General features: G+C 36.2%; 2 protein-coding genes across 11 annotated transcripts; both read left to right on the top strand.

The window, feature by feature from the left end:
• The first annotated feature begins 2,281 nt into the window (after window positions 1-2,281).
• Window positions 2,282-8,800, top strand: LOC104216851 (uncharacterized Rho GTPase-activating protein At5g61530). 2 transcript variants are annotated; one of them, XM_009766987.2, is made up of 10 exons: window positions 2,282-2,428; window positions 3,008-3,116; window positions 3,191-3,453; window positions 4,680-4,742; window positions 4,841-4,859; window positions 5,828-5,926; window positions 6,030-6,107; window positions 6,190-6,434; window positions 6,918-7,080; window positions 8,319-8,800. In XM_009766987.2, the coding sequence occupies exons 2-10, from the start codon at window positions 3,056-3,058 to the stop codon at window positions 8,462-8,464; spliced, it is 1,137 nt and encodes a 378-aa protein (XP_009765289.1). In that variant the 5' UTR covers window positions 2,282-2,428; window positions 3,008-3,055; the 3' UTR covers window positions 8,465-8,800. The 2 variants fall into 2 exon arrangements, with proteins under 2 accessions (XP_009765289.1, XP_009765290.1); XM_009766988.2 differs by having other exon boundaries at window positions 2,284-2,428; window positions 3,028-3,116.
• Window positions 8,801-8,959: 159 nt separating this feature from the next.
• LOC104240436 (probable isoaspartyl peptidase/L-asparaginase 3) lies at window positions 8,960-26,997 on the top strand. 9 transcript variants are annotated; one of them, XM_070170964.1, is made up of 8 exons: window positions 8,960-8,984; window positions 11,867-11,941; window positions 12,029-12,200; window positions 23,985-24,049; window positions 24,205-24,588; window positions 24,670-24,728; window positions 25,720-25,824; window positions 26,611-26,997. In XM_070170964.1, the coding sequence occupies exons 2-8, from the start codon at window positions 11,897-11,899 to the stop codon at window positions 26,828-26,830; spliced, it is 1,050 nt and encodes a 349-aa protein (XP_070027065.1). In that variant the 5' UTR covers window positions 8,960-8,984; window positions 11,867-11,896; the 3' UTR covers window positions 26,831-26,997. The 9 variants fall into 9 exon arrangements, with proteins under 9 accessions (XP_070027065.1, XP_070027066.1, XP_070027064.1 ...); XM_070170965.1 differs by lacking the exon at window positions 8,960-8,984 and adding an exon at window positions 11,498-11,557; XM_070170963.1 differs by lacking the exon at window positions 8,960-8,984 and having other exon boundaries at window positions 11,772-11,941.
• Window positions 26,998-27,619: the final 622 nt, after the last annotated feature.

Here is a 27,619-nt window from a genome sequence, read left to right as displayed (position 1 = left end):
ATATGAAAATTTTACATTAGTTTGATATTCCTTTAGTTTTTGTAAATTACTTAGGTTGAATAGAATTATACTGACAAGTTCCACTAATGAAATTAGAATACATCAATATGATTTATACTTAAAAGAATTTAAAATTGAATGGACGTTAGACCTAAGCAACATGGAAGGTACTTGTATACGAGACATTTGTATCTATACTCGCTTTTTGTGTTACGTTTTATTTGTGCCCGCTTTGCAAAAATTTTTGCAAGCGTACCCGCTTTTTCGTAAACTTCAGCATACGGGACTGAAGTAGCAAAGACAATCACGCAAAACTTAAGCATTCTAGTAGCCGGGCCTGAAGTTCAGCTCTAGAGCTGAAATTTTTGTTTTGTAACTGGCGAACTTCAGCTCTAGAGCTGAAGTTTTTGTTTGTAAGTTTTTGTTTTTGTAACTGGCGAACTTTAGCTCTAGAGCTGAAGTTTTTGTTTTGTAACTAGCAAACTTCAACTCTAGAGCTGAAGTTATTTAGTTAACCTAGATACTAATAACTCCTTTGATTAACCTTCGTGTTGATGATTACTGTCTTCAGCTCCGCCGTGGACATTCAAGCCTTTCTTTTCAAGGAGAGCAGAAGCACTCTTTGTGTACCAGCATTGGAAGAGATTATTTTCTTGTTGGAAGACATAGTAATTGATTTATGGGTCAGTTGATATCACCACTGGTTGTCCAAGTATGCTAGTTTTAAATAATCCTCCGTACTTGACAAGTATCAACAAAGAGTTTAAGTTCATGTTATACTACTTTAATAGAGAAACGGACAATGCTGTTCCATTTAGAAGGATATCCAGTTGCAATGGATCCAATATATTTTCTGCTTAGTTGAGATTCTCCTGTATATGATTCGAGAGAGTTGCAAAGCAAGGAGGAGGAGAAAGGGGGTTGGAGTTATTTAAAAAGTGGGTACAAGTTAAAAGTTTAAAAAAAAAATGGGTATAGGTTAAATGGGGGCGACCAAATAGGGCGGCCCGTGCAATTTTTACTTTGTATACGGTCAAAATTAAGGAGCCCAAATTCAAAGTCCTAAATTGGGCTATAAATGTCCGGGCGATTCGAAGTGGGGGTCGGGTCAGACTATGAAGCACACACCTCGAGGGAGCAAATCGAAGGCCTGACACGACCTACATCGAGTGCAGTATAATTTCGATGATACTTAAGAAAGAGCGAAAATTTCTCAAGGATACGTGGATCAAGGCATAAATTAAAGGATAAGATTTGTACGAGTCGGTACAGGTCCGTATTAGGTTGTTATACACCTGTACCAATAGAATTCTTTACCACAATAAGGAATGTACTATATTGGGGTTTTTTCTTCCTATATAAAGGGGACTCCAATCATTTGTAAAAAATACATTATTCACGGCAATAGAACATTCTACTTTGCTTTTCTCGTGCTCCACAATTGTTCTTCAGCTTTATTGTTTTACTTTATTGTTCTTACTTTATTTGCTCTTAACTCACCTCAAGGCCCCCGAGATAATTGAGCTCGAGGTCCCCGTTGCTCTAACAACACTGGTTTGGTTTATCAATTCTTCTTACTTAAACCTAATATTACTTGCATATTTACTAGTATTGAAATAAATCACATATTTTTAAAACCACAAATCACTTTAATTGTTACTCACATTTTTCGAGGTAAACAGTACTAAAATTCAATGAGATTTTAGACTTTGATTGTCTTTTGTTTGCTCACCGATCTTGTTTGTGCTTTCTAAAATGAGCTAGAGAATAACTTTATGGGAAAAAAGTTTAAGAACTCTAAAACCTTCAACAGTTATGCGTTTTTGCTGAAATTGAAAAGAAACCATGATAACTTAGATTGAAGTGATGAAATTATAATGCTAGAACAAATTTTAAGTTGTGAATATATTGACTAACCAGTGAGAACGTATATGGGCAACTTTTTCCTTTATTGACTTAGCTTTATAAAGATGAACATTCATTATCTTTAGGAAAATAAATTTTGATTTTTAAACGTAAATACAAAATTATAAAATATTGAATAGTATTTGTATAATATTTTAAAAATATTTCCTTAATAATAGGAGTGAGCTTTTAAGGTGAATCGTATTTGAAATCAGCTGAAGAGGCGCATAGCCGTTATGTCCGTTGGAAGCGTCCAGAAGAAGCAGGAGTTATACTTATCTACCGTCGTTTTTCTTCTCTTTTTCGAAAAAATTCCACGTAAGTTTATTGGTTGTATCGAAAGCATAGAAAAGTTGACCCGCCAGTCTTTTACCTCATTAATCATCACATCCTCTAAAAAGTCTTCAAAATAAATTTATTATTGGCATTACTATATTTTCTCCTTCTGCCGTTCTTTTTTTCTAATTTTCTCCTTCAACGTTCCTTTCCAAAGTTCTCAATTCGTCGAAGAATTTCATAAAAGGTAAAACCCTAACGCTTATTATCTTCAAATCAGGGTTTTGGATTTTTTGATCATTGATTATAACTTATAAGTTCTTTTGGTTGGTTTTTATGTTATCGCCTGTTAATTATTGGAATTGAGTTAATTATCGTTAAGTTCAGGTGTGGGTCTTGTAATTGAAACTGATGAACGAAGGTCAACTTGAACTTTGCTTTATTGAAAACTGCATTTATTTCTTTTCTATTCTGAAACTTTGTTATCTTTATGATTTGGCAATTTATTGGAGCTATCATGTTCTGATTTCTGAGAATTGAGACTGCACTCATTCTTCTTCTTCTTTTTATAACTGGATTTTAGAATTAATTGCTTATTTTTCTCATTGATTCTTATGATAGTTCTATTTTGTAAATCTAACTCCTCTTTGGTTAGAAAATATTTTGATTTTGGGGCTTTCACTGGTTTTTTCTGGTCAATTTGTTGTTTTTGGCAACAAAATTGTTGGCTAGAATTGTTAGAAAATTTGTATAGTTGTAAAAGTGGAGCTAAAGCATTTGGTGATATACAAACTTCATCAACACCACTAATTGTCTTAACTTTTAGGTGATTTGATACTGTCACAGTCGATAACAGGTAATTGGCTCAACGTCAATGCCTTCAGTAATTTCGCCTCAGTGGCAAGAGAAAGCTAATGGATTCTTTCAATCTTCGGGTAATTCATTTGGAAACTTCAGGTTTCTACTTTTATTTTGCTTTTGAATGTTTAATAATTGAGTCTTGATGCAGGGGTGAAGTTGAAAGAAGCCAGGCAGTCTGCAGGATCATTTGTTGGTGAGGTTGCCAAAGATGCAAAGGGAAATGTGGGCGAGGTTGCTGAGAAAGTTGGATCAGCAGTCAAAAGTCGATGGTCGCTCCTACAGCAGCCATCAACAAGACATGCTATGCAGGAGCGCTTTATTACTGCAGCTGCTACAACCAGCTTCTTCTTGAGGAAAGGGTTTTTGGAGACAAAAGATAAGGTTGCTGTTGGAAAGATAAAAGTTGAAGAGGTACTACAAGCATAAACAATTCTGTGGAATGTTTTCCAATTGTGAATAATCAACAGAGGATCAATGTGTGATGCTCTCATTGTTTGTTCCTTCTTTTCCCGATAGAGCCATGCCCATTAAAAGACCATTGTGGTTTTTGAAGCCATTACCTTTTTATAGAACCCAAGGTGATGCCAATGTACTATTATCACTCGCTATGACCACTAGAGTTGTGAGTCACGAGGTTCTGGACCATCTGGAATCTTTTAATTTTCTTGGGTACAGAATTGACTGATGTACTTTAGTTAGATACTGATGGGGTTCATGAGCTTATCCTTTAAATAGCAGAAGGTTTTCTGTCTCAAAGCACAAAAGAAAATTGTCTTTAACCCTTCTTATTAGACACAGAATGATGAAGCTTTTACTATGTGACTTCCACTCAAAGCTCATCCATTTACTAGCAGATTTTGATGCTACGAGATTTACGTTTTAACGAGTACTATTGACCCCGCCCGCCCCACCCCCACCAAAAAAGAACTGGAGAGATTTGCGCTTAGGAGAGCATGGGATTGTGGATTTTGAAATTAGAGGTTAGTAATTAAGCCAAGGGAAGTAACTCCTTGATGCTTTATGCAAAGCTCTCTAGTAATTCTGTCCTTGTAGGAGTGCAAAGTAAAACCTATTATATACCAATAAAATCTTATATACAATTTATTTTGTTGGAGCTGGAAATTGGGATGTAGGGAAGTATCTGCTTTTGTTTTATTGGGCAATAACTTCTATTTAGGTTGTGAAAGGTATTAACCTTGGTTTTAAATGTAGGTTTGGATCGTTTGATGGCAGGTCAAGTTTGTGTGTTTGTAGAAGTTAGGTATCTTTCATTGGTGTGCTCCTTTGTTTTAATGAAGAAGTCATGCAGCTACAGTTTTTACAGTGATCATTAAGGGATGGCAATGTTCTCCAATGCACACAGACTTATATGAAACCACACCATCAAATATTTTATTCAGATAACAATTTTGGTGTCAAAATTATACAGGCATAGATGCCATGTTTGGCACTTCTATGGAATTTAGTCTTGTATATCTCTGAGGGATGTGAAGGAGAAATGGATGAGGGATGTAGATCTTATGATATTTTGCTCTACTTAAAAACCTAAACTACACATGATACGATATCTTTGAATCTTATATGCAAAGGAGTTATAATTTCTGAACTTGACACATGCAATCATTTTTATTTTTCAGGTGGCAAAGAAAACTGCACAGAAAAGCAAGACTTTGCTGACTGATATTGAGCGGTGGCAGAAGGTGAATAGCAATTTGTGCTAATTTTTTCTTTTTGTCTCTCAAAGTTCCTCAGTGAATTGGAGTTAAAAGAATCTTAACTTTTCTATTTGAAATTGCAGGGAGTTGCGAGCACTGATGGTAAGGTTTCTACTCTCTTGATCTTTGTATAACATGTTTATAAGGATTTTAATGATCCTCTTTTTTTGCGGGTGCGGATGGGGAGTGGGATGGCTTGCATTGGTACCCATCTACTCATAAACTTCTTCTGCTTAATTTGTCTTTGCCACTCTATTACTAAATTTTTTTGGATTCATTCAAGAGTTAAAGAGCGCTGCAACAGGAGATGCCTGTTATACTTGGTCACACTTTTTAGCACTTTTATACCTTGGAAGTTATCCTTGAGATGTAGAAATCAGTTAAACAGTTATGAATGCGGGAATGAGCCATATGATTATTTACAACAACAAAAGACCCAGTGTAATCCCACAAGTGGGGTCGGGGAAGGGTAGTATGTACATTGACCTTACCCCTACCTTCAAGAAGACAGAGAGACTGTTTTCGAAAGACCCTTGGCTTAGGAAAGATAAAAGGAGGCAAAAATATAAAGATACAAAACTAAACTGAGTATTGCAATCAGAAGGCCGGAACGAAGGCAACGACAAGTAATCACAGAAGTCAAGGAATACGAAAATACACAAAATAATGCTAACTCATGTACTAAATTTACTGTTACAGACAAGGACAACGCTAGGCTACCTACCTAACCCTTTATCTTTATTCTCAACCTCCACACCTTCCTATTCATAGTCATGTCCTCAGTGAGCTGGAGCAACGCTATATCTTGCCTATACTTCTTCGGCCTACTTCTACCTCTCCTTAGGCCCTCCAGGGCCAACCTCTCACACCTCCTCACCGGTGCATCCGTACATCTCCTCTTCACATGCCCGAACCATCTAAGTTTTGCCTCCCGCATCTTGTCCTCCACAGGGGCCACACCCACCTTGTCCCGAATAACTTCATTTCTAGTTCTATTATGATTATTTGCTTCCATAAAGTTCTCAGGAGATGTTTTTTCTGGACATAGTGACATATCTTGGTTTATCCAGTGTTTGGCGTCCCCATTGATATCCTGGTGCAGAGGCAACAATCAACTAGACCTGTTCCTTATATCATGGTGAAATGTGCAGATTATCTTGTCTTATCAGGTGAGAGATGTAATAATCCATACAACAAATTGTCATTACTGTCATGTAATTTTTCAAAGACACATCTGAATGCCGATGTTATGGGAGTCTACTTTTGGTCTAGGGCTGAATTCACCTGAGTTGTTCAAGGCTGAAGGAGATAAAAAGGTTATACATCAATTGGTTTCTTTATACAATCAAGGTATTGATTTTTAATCTCATACAGATATTATTTGTCAAGGGATCAATCTATGTACTCTTTAGTTTGCAACTTTGTGTCACAGATCAAGATGCACCAATACCTGAAGGGGTAAATCCGGTAGTCATTGCAGCTCTGATGAAGTGCTACCTTGCAAGTCTACCTGAGCCATTGACAACCTTCGAGCTTTATAATGAAATAAGAGGTGCACGCTCAAGCATACACACAATGAAGAATATCTTAAAGAAGCTTCCAACTGTCAACTACATGACACTGGAATTGATCACTGCGCTGCTACTCCGCATAAGCCAGAAATCTCTGGTTAACAAGGCAAGTTTATTCCCTTCCTGAATGAACAAAAATAACGTCCACCTCTCCCTGTGTCGATCTGGATATGTGCAGATCTGTGGATTTGAATTTGTCTTAGTGCCCTTGTCTTCCTCATGGTTTTCGGTGATATTCACACCTCTATTCCTTTTAAGATGAAGAATTGTGTGGTAGAGGATTGTAAAATGTGATACAATTTTTAACCCTTTGGGTTTTGAACTTGCTAATTGAGGAGCCTAGTTGCTAGGATAAGCCTGTATATTTTGAATTTTATTTTATTGCTTTTTGCCCACATGATTGAGATCCAACAAACTTGTTATGAATGAGCCTTCATCTGTACAAATGTGTCAAGTTCCCCCCCCCCCCCCTTTTTTTTTTCCAGATGATTGAGATCCAAAATCTTGTTCCTGATGAGCCTTTATCTTGTACAATTTGTGAGTTCTCTTGACTGCTGTTTATCTGCTTCTCATACTTTCTTCCTGGCAGATGGATGCTAGAAGCCTTGCAACGGAAATGGCTCCAATTCTTATTTGGCAAAGAGGCCAGAGGCCAGACCATTATAACCAGTTCTGGAACCATTCAGCAAAACCTTCTTCAAAGAAATATATTGACTCCAACTCGAACTCTAGTGCATGGGAGATGCTTGCAGGTTTGTTTTTGTTTTTGTTTTATTCCATTCTGTTCTCTTAGTGATGTAGTTTAATATTTCATTCATCTTTATACTTTATTACAGTTTGTCATATTAAATGAGGGGTTGAAACCACGCATCCAAACAACATGCTGAACATTAGCGAGTTGAATTTCTTTATGTTACGGACAGGCTTAGACTTTTTAATAATGATGTCTCGTGACTAGTGACCCAGTTTACTTTGGCAAGAAACCAGTTGGCAATTAAAGTACCATGTATGAAGTCCAAAAGCGGAACTGCATGCATCTACTTCCGCACCTGAAGATTGCTAGTGATGGAAAACAATTTCCGTCCTATCAGTAATGAGTTATATAAGGGGACCAGTTGCAAAATAGATATTTACTACTGTAGATATACATTAGGTACTTCAAATAGGCTATATATTGCTCAGAATTTTGAAGAAATAAATGGAAGAAATTTCTAAAAGTTAGGAAAGTTAATATCGGAACATGTGTATCATTAGATTTATATCAGGAGTATCATAAACTGCCTGCTAAAATGAATTGTGGAAGAGGCTATGCAAAGAGATTGAGTCTCTCTGCCCGTCTAGGGTAGGGGTAAGACTGCGTACATAGTACCCTCCCCAGACCCCACTTGAGGGATTACACAACCGTTGTTGTTGCTATGCAAAGAGATTGACTTAAGCTGTGTGCTATTTAGCTTGTTTCAGAGAACTACTTCTGCAACTGCAACGGAGAGCTATGATTTTTACATACATTCCCTATTGAAATATGTGTAGCCCTTTGAACGGCCTTTTTTTCCAAAGGTTTTTGATTTCTGAAGAAACCCAGGGCAGAATACGTAGATTTATGTTCCTTTCTTATTTCTCTTTTGGACGGATTTTGGGCTGGGGGAGGCTCCACTTACAATTCCTTATTTTACATTAAGCGTAGGTAAAGAATAGATTTTTAATCCCTAAGTTTTTTCGGAACAAATTTAAGCCAGAAATGCTAACAGCTTGAACTAGTTTTTTGAGTGGAAGGTCGTTGTGCAGATTGGAAAAATCAGTACATTTTCAATCTAATCATTTTGTTATGTTATTAAGACATATTTTTCTCTTGCCGCTAATATCTGGGAGTAAGTTTTATTTTATATTAGTTACTTAGTGGAAAAACATTGCATTTTGAGATTGCTATTTGCAACTTAAAACAACTGCTATGAAACTTATTATTTTTCACTTGTGATTGTTTTGCATCCAGATGAAGGTGAAAATGTTGATGCATCTTCTCCCATCCCCTTGGATGATGGGCTACCAATTGACTTGGGTGCCATTGATGCCATTCAGTGCTTAATCGAGCATCACAATACCATATTTACCGATGCAAATGAGACTGTTTGGCGCTGAGTAAGCAATTGGACTCTCAGATTGGTGGATATATTGCACATGTATAATGATTTTATCCATGCTGAACATCACACAAAATGTGGAACTCTTTCATCATATTTGATTTTCTCTTAACGTTTAGGAGTTTGTATCCGTGGCTTTGTAAATTTTGATTGGGATAGGCATAGGTTCAGAACTTGTGTTTATAGATCGCTTTTTTGTTATGGGATGGTTGTTGGGTTGTTAGTGACGGTATAAAGCATAAATGATCTTATGTTCTATTGAAGGGTTTGTATTTGTACTGGAGCATTGCAAGTATCAAATAATAAACATAGATCTTTACAGTTATTGCATTTATTTTCGGTTTGTTTACAGTGTTTTAAAGCAAAAATATTATGTTTGCTTCATCCTCTAGGTTGCAAAAGTTCTAAAATGCTCGTCGTTTTCTGAATATCTTCATGTCTTTTTCTTGAGGATTAACGATTTTCTGTTCTTCAGGAACTGGCAAAAGTTGTTTCAACTTGGTCTATGACATTGAAAGGTAGGTTATTAAAAGAACATGGGCTATGACAGGTTTGATGAATTTGAAGAGCCAACTATCATGCCGTGTTTTGGCGAATTTGGTTTTCCTTGCGCTATGTTACTTTTGTTTTTTTATTACATTAGGGGATATGTTTGTGAAAGATAGAGAGTTAACCAAGTGAGTCAGCCTTCAACCTCGGGTTATGTTACTTCATGTGAACTTATGGATGTAGGACACAAAACACAAAAATGGAAAAAGAAAGAAAAAGAAAAAAGAATGAAAAAATAGCAACATGGCATCTGTCATTTTTTCTATATTTGGAAAATAATAACATGGAAAATGCTTATAAAAAATATTTGCAGAGGATAGGACAATCGCTACTTGAACGTGTCAAGTGGTTTTGTAGGTCATTACAAAACTTGTTTTTAATTTGATGACTCTATCTCTTTTTTACACATTGAGAGATTTGCTTTTACACATAAAACATCTATCTTTTACACATAAATTTTTTAAAAAAGACACTTTCTTAATTTCAACATCGTAAAAAGCCATAAAGTTTCTCTCCTAATTGAACTTCATCACTATATTTATCTTTGAGATTTTTTCATTCCTATACACTATTTGAAACCTTATTATGAAAAATGTCTATATTTTGGTATTTATCGACCTAAACACATTTTAGTTATAAAATATATACAATCTACCTTAAAAGGCTCTCAATCCATTATTTGTGCCTTCAATCAAAGGATTTAGTTACACCCTTTTCCTTTTTTCTCTCCTCTCACCCCTCTTCTCTCCAAACAAATGCAATTTAGATTTTTTTTCCTACGTGTATTCAGTATTTTATTTCCTAATATTTCAGTGGTGATCGAAATCTGAAATTTTGGAAAGGAGCAAAGGGATGGGCTTAGCCAGTCAGCCACGTTACCTCACAAATTTGGAGGCTTCCCTTTATCAACCAAACCAAATACTATCAAAAAATCAAAACTTTAATTATTCCACTCACCTCATCCTATCTTTCTCCGTATATATTCCAACTTCTCAGGTCCACTTTATACCTCTTGCTTCTTATTATAATATCTATTACTAACAACTCTACAAATAAAAAGTGGCTCTTCCTCCCTAAATATTTTCGATACAGATAGCGTATGAAATTCAATGCACTGAGTATGCACATTAGCCAGTAAAATCTCTTCAAATGGAAGTGATTCAAGTTGCTAGCAGAAAGCCATGGGTGGTGCTTTGAATTGCCTGTGACACTATAACTTATCTACAACTTTCATACATTATTTCTACCCAATTAAATTTAATTACAATATCATACAACTTAGATACAAATTTTATACAATATGTCTTTTGTATATTTTATCCAATTTATACATAGTAAAAATAAATTTCATACAACTAATTATATATTATACAACTTATCTACAACTTTCATATATTTTTTCTACCCAGTTATATACAACTATAATATCATACCACATAAATACAATTTTTATACAATATGTCTTTTGTATATTTTGTATCTGATTTATACATAGTAAAAATAAATTTCATACAACTTATTATATATTATACAACCTATCTACAACTTATCTACAATTTTTATACATTATTTCTACTCAGTTATATACAATTACAATATCATACAACTTAAATACAATTTTTAAACAATATTGTTCAACTTTCATAAAATAGTTAAATAAAAATAAAATAATATATATATATATATATATAAACAACATAATACAATTTTTCTACAATTTTACTACAATTTCGTAAGTATAATATATGTCATGTCTTCTTTCGAGTTTCAATATGAAATTCAGCCAAAATCAAGTCTAATCTTCACCAAAACACCCTCAAAATTGAGATATGAACTCCAAACCATATTCCCAATTGTTTGCAACAACACCCAACCCAAACAAATAATGGTATTTGAAAACCCAAATTCGAATTCAAAGCTTTAAAACTTTTTAATGGTTGTCAATAGTGGAATTGCTACTCTCTTTTCCTTTGCTTTACATGACAAGAATTAGGGATTGAGAGATAGAGAGAGACGTAGAGAGAATTCCCAATTGTTTGTAACAACACTCAATTCAAACAAATAATGTTTTTTAAAAATTCAAATACGAATTCAAAGCTTCAAAGCTTTTTAATTGTTGTCAATGGTGGAATTGCTGCTATCTTTTTCTTTGCTCTACATTACTGAAATTAAGGATTGAGAGATAGAGAGAGACGCACAGAGAGAGAGACGGAGAGAGAGAGCGCATGAGGGAGAGAGAATAATGATGAGAAATAATTTATTCTTAATATAAATGGATACTCATTTAATTCCTAAAGTGTATATAATTGGTAAATTTGTATATAGGATGTAATTAAATTGAAACTTGAGTAGGGAGGGTAATACAGTTTCCAATAGTGTATATGTATGTAAAAATTCCTTTATCTTTAATGTCTTTGGCCTTATTCTCATTGTGAAAACTAAGCTCCTGTTTGGATATAAATTTGGAAAACTTTCTTATTCATGGAATTTAATCAGTTTTTGATAATAATTTGAAGAAAAAATTTCAAGTTCCAAAAAAAAGGTTTGAGCTAGTTTTTGGGTGAAATTTTTTCTTCCCCTCAAAAAGCTTCAGCATTTTTTTAAGTAAAATGCATGTTCAAACACAATATTAACTTCAAAAACTCTTTTTGTTAAGTTTCAACCAAATCTAACGCTAGCTTATAAATAAATGAATTCACTAGAAACTAAAATGAAATATGAAGAAAAATATAATGTTGGTTGTTGAAGGTTGCGTGGGATGAATTATTTTTTTCTGGATTGGGTGAATTATTTATTTTTATTAACAAAATAAGAAAGTATAGTCTAAAGCGTAGAGTGTTGAGTGTTGCAGAGTGAAAAAGAAGGCAGAGAGGCGTCTAGCATGAAGAAGCAACTACAAGTCCCTCATCTTTTGCTCTTCTCCATGGTATACCCAACGTTCCCCTTGTTCCTAATCTTGTCGGATTTTTTACAATTTTATATTATTGAATATTGATAAATTTGATGTGTATAGGTACTGGCGAGTGAAATTGGGAGCACTTTGGAATATCCTGTGGTAATAAGCACGTGGCCCTTCTTGGAAGCTGTTAGAGCTGCGTGGAGGGCTGTGGACAGTGGGTTTTCTGCAGTAGATGCGGTTGTGGAAGGTTGTTCTGCTTGTGAGAAACTAAGATGTGATGGTACAGGTATACACGAATGATTAATTGAAAAACGAAATAAAAATGTGTCTTATTATATTGGATGTTGAAATTAAATACGTTAAATACACTTTTGATGTCAAAAACCTGGTATTTAAGTGGAAAAAAGGTAGAGGGGCATTCCCATTATCCACTTAAACCCTAGGATTCTGGTCGCTTTAGAAAAAGTGACAAAAATATCTCTGAGATTTTTGTTGGTATAATTTTTTGAATTTTTTCAACAGGTGTATACGAGGTCATACCATCTAAGTCCAGTAATTAGTACCAGATGCCTTGGCAACTGCAGCTAGTAGAGTTGAGTTAGAACCAAGCAACTCTCCTCCATTTGAGTGTTTATAGCTTTGAAAATTGAATTACTCTTGCAAAATTATCCTAATAAAAACTCTCCTGAGAAGATCTTCACTTACATCGAATTGGTTGCTATGAAGAATGCAAATTTAAAGCCAATGTAATGAACAAAAAGATTTTTGGTAATTCTTAAAATGGTTGAATTTCTGCAACTAATGTGGTTCCCATACCAAGGATTTGACGGCAATAATCATAGTGGTCATCCTTAGTCCTTGAATTGATAGTATCCAAGCATATAGTTCGGACTGACTTGTGTCTTGACTTGGACAATTTCAAAGTCAAGTCTTCTTCGTGGAAATTGCAATGCCACCTCTCATACTAAGTTTTGAAATAGCAGCTAAATTAGAAAACTCAGTGAAATCTCCAAGTGAATACAATGTCCAACAATGATCTATGCAATGTCTACACCACAAGCTACAATGATAGGGAAAGTTTCTAGTTCTTGTGATTGTGAATTAATGTGGCCATAAACATTAAGATTATCATGCATAATATAATCATTCTCTTGACTTTTGTCATTCATAAAAATACTGAGAATATTTTATACAATATTCTTAATATTTCCCTTGACTTTACACATGCCCCGTGTCACGACCCATTTTCTGAACAAGCCTGGACCGGCATTCGATCACTAAACATGACCGAGCGAACCATCTCTGCTTATCAAATCTATTATAACTCCAAACTTTATATGCAACAAGGCAATACTCTAACCAAATACTTTTGATTAATTTAAATATTTAAATAAATCAACTCCAAAACTTTAATCGTAGTAACTATTGAATTATTGCTAAGTTATCATCAAAAACATCTGAATCTTAACCCGACTATGTCTATGAAGCCTCTACTAATAAACTGACGCACTGCTCAGGACATGAGATTTCTTGGCCAGTTCTCTAAGTAAACAAAAAAAATAACTAAATAAAGATAACTCTAAGGAATACTCCATGAACAAAAGCGGAGCTCACCAATAGCACTGAAAGAGAAGAAAGTCCTAACTAGTAGCCTGCTCGCCTGCAAAACCGGTTCCTACGTTGTACCGCAGACCAACGTAGGTTCTTAAAAGAGAACGTCAGTACCATCCATTGTACTCAGCGAGTCTCAACAACAGGGGCCGAAACTTTAATAACATATACATTACGAGCAAAGGTTCTGAATGCATGTAAAACATAAAGCTTATAAGAATAATTCTAAAATAATTACATAATAGCAGTTTATGAATATTCTAAAAGAAATTCTTTTCTTTTTCTTTCTTATAAAAAAATACTTCACTTTATACTTTGGGAGTTCCAACTATCTTGACTTAATTCTGTTTCAGTCACCGTGTGATCGGCACGGGTTCGATCCCAACCTGATCGAATAGGCCCAATCCACGAGGTGCCACTCGCTTCATGGTTCTCAGCGCTCATGTATCATACCTTAGCATGACTAAGTAAATTCTCAGCAACGAGACCCTCGGCTCCTGTGCTCCCTACTTTGGCACAAGTAGTTTCAGGAAGTCAACGCCTTGGTTAGGACCCTCGGCCTGGACGATGATCCCTTCTCAGAATAAATGATACTCCCAAAAATCTTTTCTTTCTACAACTTCTTGTGATTTTTCAAGTCTAAATCTTTTCTTTACAGAACCTCATGTACATGCTCATGCTGGTATCCTTAAATGTAAAGCATGACATAAGAATGAAATAAATATGTAAAAGTATTTCTAAGATTCTTGCTTCTTCATAAATTTTCAACATGAAAATAGCATATAAGAATAACACAAAGATCTGAAAATTTATGCACATATATCATAATAAATCATCTAAACTTTTGCTAGAACAATTCTAAGTTAATAGGTATTCACTCGCTCCGATTAAGTAAATATAAACTCTTTTAAGCAATTCATCAAACACCTTGTATGCGTGCTTTTGTGAGTCAAACCACTTTAGTAAAGGGTTATATCAACTCACCTCAAAACTTTTCGAGCCAATACGTAGGCCCCAGTCCAATTGACACCAGTCAAACAATCGATTATACAACAACCAGTGCGTTTTAATCAATTTTAAAGTTTCACACCTAAACATGAAATTTATTATTGATATAGAGGAAGAAGGGAATTAACTATCCAATTCTTACCTACTACTACTTTAGGGTAATTGACAATAGGGAATTTTATATACCTGAGTTCACGAATTAGTGATTTGTAAAGAACCCTAGATTTTCCGTTGCTTGCGTGATAAAAAGCCTCTGTTTCGCTGGTTCTGTTCGTGCGAAAGAACAGAATGTTTCTCTGTTTTCTCGTATAAAGGATTTCAATCCTTTTGGTTCTAAAATCCCTTTATGGGCTTTAGTTTGCCCCCCTGTTTCTTTTTTTGTTTTATTGCTTTTATTTTTTTGTTTGTTTGTTTTGTTTTCATTTAACTAATAATTAATGATACCCACTTTTAATAATTAATAATATTAAAATTATTAATATTTTACTACTTGTATATCCAATTATTTAAGTGTGTGTGTGTATATATATATATATTTACACTATAGGCAAGAAAAAATAAATAATAATAATTCAATTCTATAATTTGCGTGTCCCGAAACTTTTATAAATTTGAGGAGTGTTACAATCTTCCTTCTTTAAAAACATTCGTCCTCGAATGTTGCTAGGGCCTTATTCTTAAGCTATCAATCATTCCTTAGGCCCTTGAACCTATTAAGTTTTCTTAGCACTAGTCACTCTTCCAAGGGACTCAAAATTTTGGCTAACTCCCTAAATTTTGAAAAATTTTGGCAGAGTTTCCCTTGTAACTTGGACTATCCAAAAAAATATCCCTGTCTCAAATACCACAACTACACCAACAACAACCAAATATACCATAACAGGCCATTCATAGGCACTGTACACAGCTCATAAACTAATTACTCACACTCCGGCAAGGAGGTAACACAATAACTAACAAGAATCTAAAGTACAACACTTTAGCAAAAGTAAATCACTTTAATGAATTAAATATACTCTGGCATAAACTAAATTACTACAACAACTAAGTATAATTTAGGAAGGACATAAGCACTTGCTAACTTGTATTTAATAAATGAAATATAAATGTCAAGCCAAACCTAGGTTCACATACCTTGTTACTCAAATAAATATGAATATTTCTTCCTCATATCTTCCTCGACCTCCCACGTAGCCTCTTTTGAATCATGATTACTCCACAAAACTTTTACCGATGCTATATCCTTTGTTCTCAACTTTCTTACTTGCCTATCGAGAATTTCTATAGGTACCTCTTCATAAGTCAAGCCTTCTTTAATTTCTATGGTATCGGTAGGTATTATATGCGACTCATCATGAATGTACTTTCTAAGCATAGACACATGAAAGACAGGATGAACAGAGGACAACTCAACGGGTAGCGCTAGCTTATAAGCCACGTTTCCTTTCTTTTCTAGAATTTCATAAGGTCCGATAAATCTAGGGCTAAGTTTCCCTTTCTTACCAAACCTCATAACTCCTTTCATTGGTGAAACTTTCAAAAACACCTTATCACCAACCATGAACTCTAACTCACGATGCTTCTTATCAGAATAAGATTTTTGACGACTCTGAGCCGCTTTAAATCTTTCTCTAATTAGCTGAACTTTCTCCAAGGTCTCACAAACAAACTCTGGACCAATCAACGACACTTCTGCTGGTTCAAACCAACCCACTGGAGACCTACATCTCCGCCTATACAACGCTTCATAAAGAGCCATACCAATGCTGGCCTGATAGCTGTTATTGTAAGCAAATTCTATAAGTGGCAAGTGATCATCCCAATTACCTCCAAAATCTATAACACACGCACGCAACATATCTTCGAGAGTCTGAATGGTCCTTTCTGCCTGGCCATCGGTCTGTGGATGGAAAACGGTGTTTAAATTGACCTTGGTACCTAATCTTTTCTGAAATGCCTGCCAAAAATGCGCTGTGAACTGAGGGCCTCTGTCGGATATGATTGAAACTGGAGTACCATGCAATCAGACTATTTCTTTGATGTACAACTGCGCATACTACTCTGCGGAATCTGTCGTCTTTATTGGTTGCGCGGACTTTATCAGTCGGTCTACAATAACCCAAATTGAATCATGTTTACGGTACGTGCGAGGTAGACCTACTACGAAATCCATATTAATCATCTCCCACTTGCACTGTGGTATCTCTATATCTTGAGCTAGGCCACTAGGCCTCTGATGCTCGGCTTTGACTTGCTGGCAATTTAAATATTTAGCCACATGATCTGTTACTTGTTTCTTCATGCCTTTCCACCAATACAACTCTTAAAAATCTAGATACATTTTGGTAGCAATTGGGTGGATAGAGTACCTCGAAATGTGAGCTTCCTCCATTATGGCCTTCCTAAGACCATCTACATCAGGCACACATAACCGATCATTCAACTTCAAAACCCCGTCACTTCCTAGAGTGAAAGCAGTGATTTCTTTGTTTCTGACTCCTTCTTTTAATTTCACTAAGTACGGATCTTCGTTTTGCTTAGCCTTAACATGCGCAACAAGGGAGGATTGTGCTAAGGCATAAGCAGTTATACCTCCTTCTTCGGTCTCATCCAATCTAATTCCATCATTTGCTAGTTTTGGAATTTCTCGACCCAAAGATCGCCTTTGTACTGCAAGATGGGCCAAGACACTCATTGACTTCCTACTAAGTGCATCTGCTACCACATTAGCTTTGCCCGGGTGATAAAAGATATTGATGTCATAATCTTTCAATAGCTCGAGCCACCTTCTCTGTCTCAAATTTAATTCTTTTTGTTTGAAAATGTACTGGAGGCTTTTGTGATCTGTAAACACTTCAGAATGCTCGCCATAAAGGTAATGTCGCCATATCTTTAATGCAAACACCACTGCTGCAAGCTCTAAGTCGTGTGTAGGGTAGTTCTTTTCATGATTCTTTAACTGCCTAAGCAATAACTTTTGTATTTTGCATAAGAACACAAGCGAGACCAACTCTGGAGGCATCACAATACACCGTGAAACCACCTGAACCTGTCGGCAAGGTTAATACAGGTGCAGTGGTCAACCTCTTATTTAACTCTTGAAAACTCTGCTCACAAGCGTCTAACCACTGGAACTTAACTGCTTTCTGGGTCAACTTAGTTAATGGAGCTGCAAGTGAAGAAAACCCCTCTACAAACCTTCTATAGTAGCCAGCTAACCCCAAGAAACTCCTGATTTTGGTTGGCGTTGTCGGCCTATGCCAGTTCTTGACTGCTTCTGTCTTCTGAGGGTCTACTTTTATTCCTTCACTAGATACCACATGGCCTAAGAATGCCACTGACTGCAACCAGAACTCACATTTTTAAAACTTGGCATAAAGCTCATTCTCCTTCAAGGTCTGCAACGCTATTCTGAGGTGTTCTGCATGATCTTCCTTGCTCTTAGAGTACACCAAAATATCGTCTATAAACGCAATAATAAAGGTATCAAGGAATGACTTGAAAACTCTGTTCATAAGGTCCATGAATGCAGCTGGAGCATTTGTCAACCCGAAGGACATCACTAGAAATTCATAGTGCCTGTAGTGAGTTCTAAAGGCTATTTTAGATATATCCTCTTCTCTGATTCTCAACTGATGGTACCCCGACCTCAAGTCTATTTTGAAAAGTACTTGGCACCCTGAAGTTGATCAAATAAATCATCAATTCTTGGCAGTGAGTACTTGTTCTTAATGGTAACTTTATTCAACTACCGATAGTCGACGCACATTTTGAGAGGCCCATCTTTCTTTTTGACAAACAGGACTGGGGCACCCCACGGTGAAACACTCGGCCTGATGAAGCCCTTGTCAAGAAGGTCTTTCAACTACTCTCTCAACTCATTAAGTTCTACTGGAGCCATCCTATAAGGAGGTATAGATATGGACTGAGTGCCTGGCATGAGATCAATGCCAAAGTCTATGATTCTTTCGGGAGGAAGTCCGGGAAGGTCATCTGGGAAAACTTCTGAAAATACTCTAACAACTGGCACAGACTGAAGAGCTGGTGGTTCTAATTCTGGATTAATGATGTGAGCCAAATAGACGAGACACCCCTTACCGATCATTCGTTGTGCCTTAAGGTAAGAAATAAACTTACCTACAAGCGATGTTGAACTACCCTTCCACTCTAAGACTTCTTCATTTGAAAATGGGAACCTGACTATCTTGGCATGATAATCTAACATGGCATAGCAGGAAGATAACCAATTCATACCCATGATCATATCGAAATCCACCATTTCTAACTCTATGAGATCGGCTTTGGTGTTGCGACCATAGACTGAAACTATACAACCTCTATAGACTCTTGGTGACTTTCACTGACTCGCCAACTGGAGTAGATACTAGGAATGGCTCACTAAGTTGTTCAGGTTCTAGTCCGAGGTTAATTGCAAAGTATGGAGTCACATATGAAAACGTTGAACCTGGATCCATTATGGCATAAGCATTATGTGAGCAGACTAAAAGTATACTTGTAATAACTTCTGTAGATGCCTCTGCACTCTAACGATCAAGTGTAGCAAACAAACGGGGTTGCCCCCCTCCTTGAGTAACTCGATCCGCACCCCTGCTTGCCCCATGCCCGGCCTGATTATGAGAACCACAAGCCTGGGTGGTGCAACTGCAGTAGCTGAGGAACTAGAAGGACGAGTTGATCCTACACTAAAATTATGTCGCAACTTTGTGCAGTTGGCCTTTATATAACCAATGTCTCCACAATGATAGCAACCACGAAACCCACGCTTGCACTGACCTGAATGTTGCCTCTTACATGTTCCACAAAGACCTTGTTGGTGTGAATGTTGCTCAGCCTGACTCTGGCTATGTGAGGATGATGTCCTAAAATTCTGATTCTGGCGAGACTAATTTTCATAACTCTGAGTACGTCTGAAGGAAGACCCACCACGTGACTGATGACTGGACTGAGCTGGTGCTAATGACTCCTTATTAGAGGAATCCCTTCCACCTCCGATGGATGTACCATTAACCTGCCTGCTGTCCGGGCTTTCTTGTTATGCTCTTTTTCTTCTCTCCTTTGTTGTCTGTCTTTTTCTAAGTGTTTGGCGAACCCCACAACAGAGGAGAAAGCTATTATTCCTACCGTTGCAGCTGATGTCATATCCTTAATGTGGTAAGCCAAACCGCCAACAAACCTGCGAATCTTTGCTTTTTATGTCTTAACCATGTGAGGAGCATGCTTAAGTGGCCTTATGAATTCCATGTAGTACTTTTGCACACTTTTATTCCCTTGCTTGAGCTGTTCGAACTCTGTAGCCTTAGCTTCTCTATCCTCTTCTGGGATAAAAAGGCCTCTTCAAATTCTTCCCAAGTAGGCGGACCATCATCTTCATCTCTTTCCTTTTCCCACGTCTCAAACCAAGCACCAACCACATCTTTAAGCTGGTAAGCAGCCAGCTCCACAGCTTCATCATCAAATGCTTTCATCACTCGGAGGGCTTTCTTGACACCCTCCAGCCACAACATTGGATCTTCATCAACTATAGAACCATGGAACACCGGAGGATTCAACTTTAAAAATTCATTCACTGTTGAAGACTCAGAATTGTTCTGTCTATTTGATTGAGGTGGAATTTCATCTCTTCTCTCGTTCTCGTTGGCCATGAAGGTTTTAAACATCTCCATAGCGCTGTTGACTGCATTAAACATCTGACCCACCTATGGGGATATAGCTGTCTGAGCCGGAGCTGCTGTTGGGGGCGGCACTGGATCCTGAGGTACTTGCTCATCATTATACACCCCTTTTTCACGTTCAACTCGGGGTACTTGGACCCCTTTTGTGGATCTACCCTTCCTATTCTGAGTTAAAGCCTTCTTAGTTCTGCCTTGAGCCACAATAGTAGCAATAGTTTCTTGAGCAACATCCTGAGTGTCGGTGTCAGAGTTGCGAGTACGAGCCATTTCTGTGAGTTTTGGAGAAACGAATACATTAGATAATTTCTTAGAGGTAGGATCTACTGCACGATCTAAAGTATGAAAAAATGAGATTTTTTTTCCTAAATGCTTGTAGCCTCCTGTTTATAAGTATGACGCGCTTCATACCCATAAACAAGACTCTACTAACACGACTTCATAGACCCCTAGGACTCCATAAACCTGAGGCTCTGATACCAAGTTATTCACGACCCATTTTCTGAACAAGCCGGGACCGGCACTCGATCACTAAAAATGACCGAGCGAACCATCTCTGCTTATCAAATCTATTATAACTCCAAACTTTATATGCAACAAGGCAATACTCTAACCAAATACTTTTGATTAATTTAAATATTTAAATAAATCAACTCCAAAACTTTAATTGTAGTAACTACTGAATTATTGCTAAGTTATTATCAAAAACATCTGAATCTTAACCCAACGACTATGTCTATGAAGCCTCTACTAATAAACTGACGCACTGCTCAGGACATGAGATTTCCTGGCCAGTTCTCTAAGAAAACAAAGAAATAACTAAATAAAGATAACTCTAAGGAAAACTCAATGAACAAAAGCGGAGCTCACCAATAGCACTGGAAGAGAAGAAAGTCCTAACTAGTAGCCTGCTCGCCTGCAAAACCGATTCCTACGTTGTACCGCACACCAACGTAGGTTCCCAAAAGAGAACGTCAGTACCATCCATTATACTCAGTGAGTCTCAACAACAGGGGGCGAAACTTTAATAACATATACATTACGAGCAAAAGTTCTAAATGCATGTAAAACATAAAGCTTATAAGAATAATTCTAAAATAATTACATAATAGCAATTTATGAATATTCTAAAAGAAATTCTTTTCTTTTTCTTTCTTATAAAAAAAATACTTCACTTTATACTTTGAGAGTTCCAACTATCCTGACTTAATTCTGTTTCAGTCACCGTGTGATCGGCACGGGTTCGATCCCAACCTGATCGAATAGGCCCAATCCACGAGGTGCCACTCACTTCATGGTTCTCAGCGCTCATGTATCATACCTTAGCATGACTAAGTAAATTCTCAGCAACGAGACCCTCGGCTCGTGTGCTCCCTACTTTGGCATAAGTAGTTTCAGAAAGTCAACGCCTTGGTCAGGACCCTCGGCCTGGACGATGACCCCTTCTCAGAATAAGGGATACTCCCAAAAATCTTTTCTTTCTACAACTTCTTCTTGTGACTTTTCTTGTCTAAATCTTTTCTTTACAGAACCTCATGTACATGCTTATGCTGGTATCCTTAAATGTAAAGCATGACATAAGAATGAAATAAATATGAAAAAGTATTTCTAAGATTCTTGCTTCTTCATAAATTTTCAACATGAAAATAACATATAAGAATAACACAAAGATCTGAAAATTTAGGCACTTATATCATAATAAATCATCTAAACTTTTGCTAGAACAATTCTAAGTTAATAGGTATTCACTCGCTCTGATTAAGTAAATATAAACTCTTTTAAGCAATTCATCAAACACCTTGTATGCGTGTTTTTGTGAGTTAAACCACTTTAGTAAATGATTATATCAACTCACCTCAAAACTTTTCGAGCCAATACGTAGGCCCCAGTCCAATTGACACCAGTCAAACAATCGATTCTACAATAACCAGTGCGTTTTAATCAATTTTAAAGTTTCACACCTAAACATGAAATTTATTATTGATATAGAGGAAGAAGGGAATTAACTATCCAATTCTTACCTACTACTACTTTAGGGTAATTGACAATAGGGAATTTTATATACCTGAGTTCACGAATTAGTGATTTGTAAAGAACCCTAGATTTTCGTTGCTTGCGTGATAAAAAGCCTCTGTTTCTCTGGTTCTGTTCGTGCGAAGGAACAGAATGTTTCTCTGTTTTCTCGTATAAAGGATTTCAATCCTTTTGGTTCTAAAATCCCTTTATGGGCTTTAGTTTGCCCCCCTGTTTCTTTTTTTTGTTTTTTTGCTTTTATTTTTTTCTTTTATTTTTTTGTTTGTTTGTTTTGTTTTCATTTAACTAATAATTAATGATACCCATTTTTAATAATTAATAATATTAAAATTATAAATATTTCACTACTTGTATATCCAATTATTTAACTATGTGTATATATATATATATATATATTTACACTATAGGCAAGAAAAAAAAAATAATAATTCAATTCTATAATTTGCGTGTCCCGAAACTTTTATAAATTTGAGGAGTGTTACACCCGTCAAACTCAAAGGGAACTAATTTGAGTTTGTTTATTTTAAAAAGAAGAAATACTAAAAAGTCTATGGAATAGTAAACAGTCGCCTGAATATTGTCGCGAAAGTGGTGAATAGTTACTGCAAAGGAAAGCAATGATGGAACTCTTTTCTGTTAACATACATGGTTGGTAATTGTTAATTGAAAGGAAGTGCTTCTTACAACAAACACAGAAACGTCTGCTCTCAGTTGTTGAAAAGAGGTATCGTGATGAAATCTCCAACACATCACTGATGTAGATTGAGTAAGCTGAACAGCTAACAAAGAAGTTGCTAGACATGTCGCTGGAAGAATGGCCTGAATAGTAGTTGGAAGAATGGCTGGTGTGCAGCAGGATGGGGCAGTGCTGACTGCTGAGTGCTCACAAAATGACACCAGAAAGAGATGTGGTGCCCGAACAAACCTAAAAGAGGCATAGTACCATTAAAAGGATCACCAGAGTTAATGCTTGAAGAATGGCCAGATGTTGACTGAAGTAAGAGCAATCACCAGAAGAGACGCAATGCTGCTGGAGCGGTCACCGAAAGAGGAAAGCTACCACGAAAAGGGTCACCAAAAAATGGTGTCACCAGAATGATCATTAGTAAAAGATTCTGCTGCCAGAACGGTTACCAGAAAGAAGAAAGATTAGTAAAATAGTGTAAGGCTGCCGATTAGTAGAAACTACTTGAAGTCTTCGCCGATATCATTGAAATACTAATACCATTAGAAATGATAAACAAATTCTTCTTGAAAGAGTTGGTTTAGCAAGATACAAGAAGGGTTTCTCATATAGGATTTTTAGTTACGCGAAATAGGGAAATCTACCTAATTTCTGGGATTCCAAATGACATAATCATTTGAGTATTCTCTTGACTTTCAACAATAACATAATCATTAAGCATATTGTGTACAATATAACTAAAGATTCTCTGGAATTTCAGTCATATCACTACATCTACCTCATCAATGTAAGAGGGTTGATTCAGTTGACAAGATAAGTCCTCAGTCCATTGATAGTCTGTTGTTGAAAGTAAAAATTATATATCAAGAAATACATATGAGAAATTGATACAAATGTTTGTGCAAACGAAGAATGTTCTTGACAGAAAAGGCAGCAAGTTGTAAGGTAAGAAATGACGCAGTTGAGCGTCTATCTGATGGTTTATGCAATATTATACTTGCATTGCTAGATATTCAGTTCATAAGTATTATTTTCATGGCAGTTGGGCCAGGTGGAAGTCCAGATGAAAATGGAGAAACTACTATTGATGCCATGGTGATGAATGGGGTAATAGCATTTCTGTTTATTCTTGTGTATTGATGCCATGGTGATGGATGGGGGTAATAAGTGTTGCTATTTGTTCTTGTATATTGCTTCATGATCCCTTTGACCAAGGCAAATGTAATTTGCAATTTATTTTGGACTTGCTAAGACATGCATAGGTAACAATGGAGGTCGGCGCTGTTGCTGCTATGAGGTATGTGCCAGAGGGCATTAAAGCTGCGAAGCTAGTGCTGGAGTATACCAAACATACTATGCTTGTTGGGGATCAAGCCTCAGCTTTTGCCATTTCAATGGGCCTTCCAGGGCCTATAAACCTAAGCTCAGTCGAGTCAACAGAGAAGTGGATGAAATGGAAAGAAAATTATTGCCAACCTAATTTTTGGAAAAATGTCACCCCCGGGGATAATTGTGGTCCATACCATCCAAATGGTCCTTCAATAGGAAGATGTCTGATGGCGAACGAGCTCCAGCCTAACGAATTTGGATCAGTTAATGTTGGTTTACATAGCCATGATACAATATCCATGGCTGTCATTGACCAGGTAAGTTGTTGGTGTGTCAGCCTTCCTTTATTTCTGGCTTGTTAGCTTCTTTCACCAGAATTCTTTATTCCTCCTTTTTAGGTTGGACGGATTGCTGTTGGTACGTCAACTAACGGAGCCACATTTAAGATTCCCGGAAGGTGATTCTTCACTTGTTTGTGTTATGAGAACAATTTATGTGTCCTTTCAACACTTTACCATGAGGCTGATAGAAAAGAGTCAATGACCTTTTTAGAGTTGTTGTGCTCAGGCCACAGGCCACACACATTTATTTATGTGGTTATCAAGCTTACTGTCCCTTGCCTAAAGGGACCATGCTCGTCTTAAAGGGAAGAAGAAAAGACATGTTATGTTTGGAGGGACATGCCCTTTAGGGTGCTCAATATAAGGTGAAACAGTTTATAAATGTTTCATAAATCTCAACGAAAAGTTTACTGCTTGATTTATCTATTCTGGAGTGGAAAAGAAAAAAGTAATCTTTAGAGGTGGTCACGGAGGTATCAGAAGATTAACATTTACACATTGTCGGCTTCTCAAGTCCTATCTGTCTACATTTGTATATTTAGAACTTTGTTAATGCGTGAATGTATTCTAGAGAGATGATGCTAATTCACAAAAATATGGATTCATAATAGTCATCTCTTTAGTCCTGAGCTGAATGTCTATGTTTGACTTCTCTCCTCTTTTCCCCTTTCCACTACGCAAGGTTGACAGGTGGTGACATTTCTTATAATAGAATCAGGAAGTTAAAAGTGGCTCATAAATACAATAGAGCTTTAAGTTCTCACTAAAGGGAAGCATGGACATGTTTTTTGTGTTAAGTGAAGGGAAAGTGGAAATTTAATTAAAGGAAGGAGCAATTTGTTATGCTTAGATTAGATTTTCTGAATCTCATTTCTCGAAAATCAATTTGTAGAATGTCAACTTGCATTAGTATCTGATCTTTGTAAGATATTACATTTAGTATGCTTGCCTCCGTAGTAGAAATTTACTTCTCTAACAGAATAAAGTCATTACTGTAGTAATTCAACCGCAACATTATATCAAACTGGTTTTTAGCTTTGCTTTTGGTTTTCTATCTTTAACAATTTCCTTTTATTTCTCCTTTACCCCTTTTAAACGCAACACTAGGGTTGGTGATGGACCTATAGCAGGGTCTTCAGCGTATGCAGATTCTGAAGTTGGTGCCTGTGGAGCCACTGGGGATGGTGATATTATGATGCGCTTCCTTCCATGGTACTTCAAAGGAACTTCCTTTAATTTTTCTGTGCCATCATGTACAGCAGAATTATATATGTCTAGAAACCAAGTAAATTTTGCTTTTGAATTAAATACGTAAGATGAACAGAATGTTTATAATAGCTGACCAGGTGAAAATCCAGTATGAAGGTTGGGAATTTTGATTAAGAACTCTTTTTCAGGAGAATAAAGTAGTGAAGCTTGGTTCCTCGTTCTTTCACGCGCGCACACACACACGCACACAGATGGTACTCCTACAAATTAAAAGAGTTTAGCTTATATTGATTAGTAGCATATTGTCTTATGGCATATAGAAAAGATCGAGCATGCATCAAACAAACGTTTTAAGGTTCTTGTTTAATTTCTGATTAGTTATCCTGAGTCCTGAAGGTAAGAAGCTAAGCTCTTTGAAAATTTGCTTATCAGGATTAACTCATGAGTTGCATCAACCACCCAACTTCTCTTCCTATAAGAGATAGGAATAGCAAATATGTGCTAGAAGTGTCTGAGTTATGGGCAGTACTTAGGTTGTAGTTGATTTTGCTTGCTCTCCAGATCTCTCTTGCTGGGACAGAACTTATGATAAAGCTTTAGATTTTACTTCCCTGATTAGTTAATGTCTGGAAATACTCTATTTTTTTCCTCTTACACAAGTATAGGGCATTAGAGAAGTTTCTAGCTGGACGTCATACATTTTTCTAAGCTTATTTCCAATTTTTAGAGGTCAGCATCATTCATTCATATGGAGATAAACATCTTTCTATGTTGTTTGCCTGATGCCAGTTATCAGGTTGTGGAGAGTATGAGATTAGGAATGGAACCCAAATTAGCTGCAAAAGATGCTATATCGCGAATTGCAAGGAAATATCCCGGCTTCATTGGGGCTCTATTTGCAGTCAACAAAAGTGGTATTCATGCAGGTGCATCCCATGGTTGGACTTTTCAGTACTCTGTCAGAAATCCTGGGATGAAAGACGCGGAGGTATTTACTGTTCACCCCTGAAACTGTGACTGCCATTGGTGACTTCTTTAGCATACCGCTTCTATTGTAGTAACTAGAGAATTTGCCCGCCCAAAATTCTATTGGATTTAATAATCTTATTTATAAATTCAATCCAAATAGAATAATAATTTTTATTTATTAATAAACATAAATGAAATATTTCTATATATTGATCAAGCCACAAATATATACTAATTCTTATTAGAATTTGAGCTTAGTGAATTGCATTTTTCATTGGCAGAATTTTTTTGTAAAAGAAAAAAAAGAAGTTCAAGGGAATTTGTACTTGGTGATGTGCTTTTAATACATAATTCTTAGTTTAATACATAATACACGAATGTATGAGATATTTGTCTTCGTCCTTTCTTTAATAGTAGTATTTGATTTTCTAAACATTTTAAATTAAAAGAACATGGAATGAAAAGTAAGAATACTACAACAACAATCATTACTATTGAGTTACAACAATCATGTAACTTTTTGCCTATTATTTTTCCTCAGTTTTTTTCTTTTACTGTTTTATCTTTTTTTTTTTCCCTTCAATTCCTTGATCTCTTTAGTTACTTTCATCCCTTTTTCTACTTATTCCTACCTTACTTCCTTTATAAATTTCTTTCTTGCGTTTAAGTTACATGAATCGGCAACCTAAAAAAAGTTATACTATCAGATGGCCTTTATGTATTGTAACATGCAATTGCTCTATAAAAAAATTATTAAAGAGGAAAAAATATTCTTACATCATTTGATCTATTTTTCGTAGTCACATTGTATACACCTCTAAATATAAAT

This window comes from Nicotiana sylvestris, chromosome 3, assembly GCF_000393655.2.
Source record: "Nicotiana sylvestris chromosome 3, ASM39365v2, whole genome shotgun sequence".
In the NCBI taxonomy this organism is placed as follows: domain Eukaryota; kingdom Viridiplantae; phylum Streptophyta; class Magnoliopsida; order Solanales; family Solanaceae; genus Nicotiana; species Nicotiana sylvestris.
This window is presented reverse-complemented; position numbering and strand designations above follow the sequence as displayed.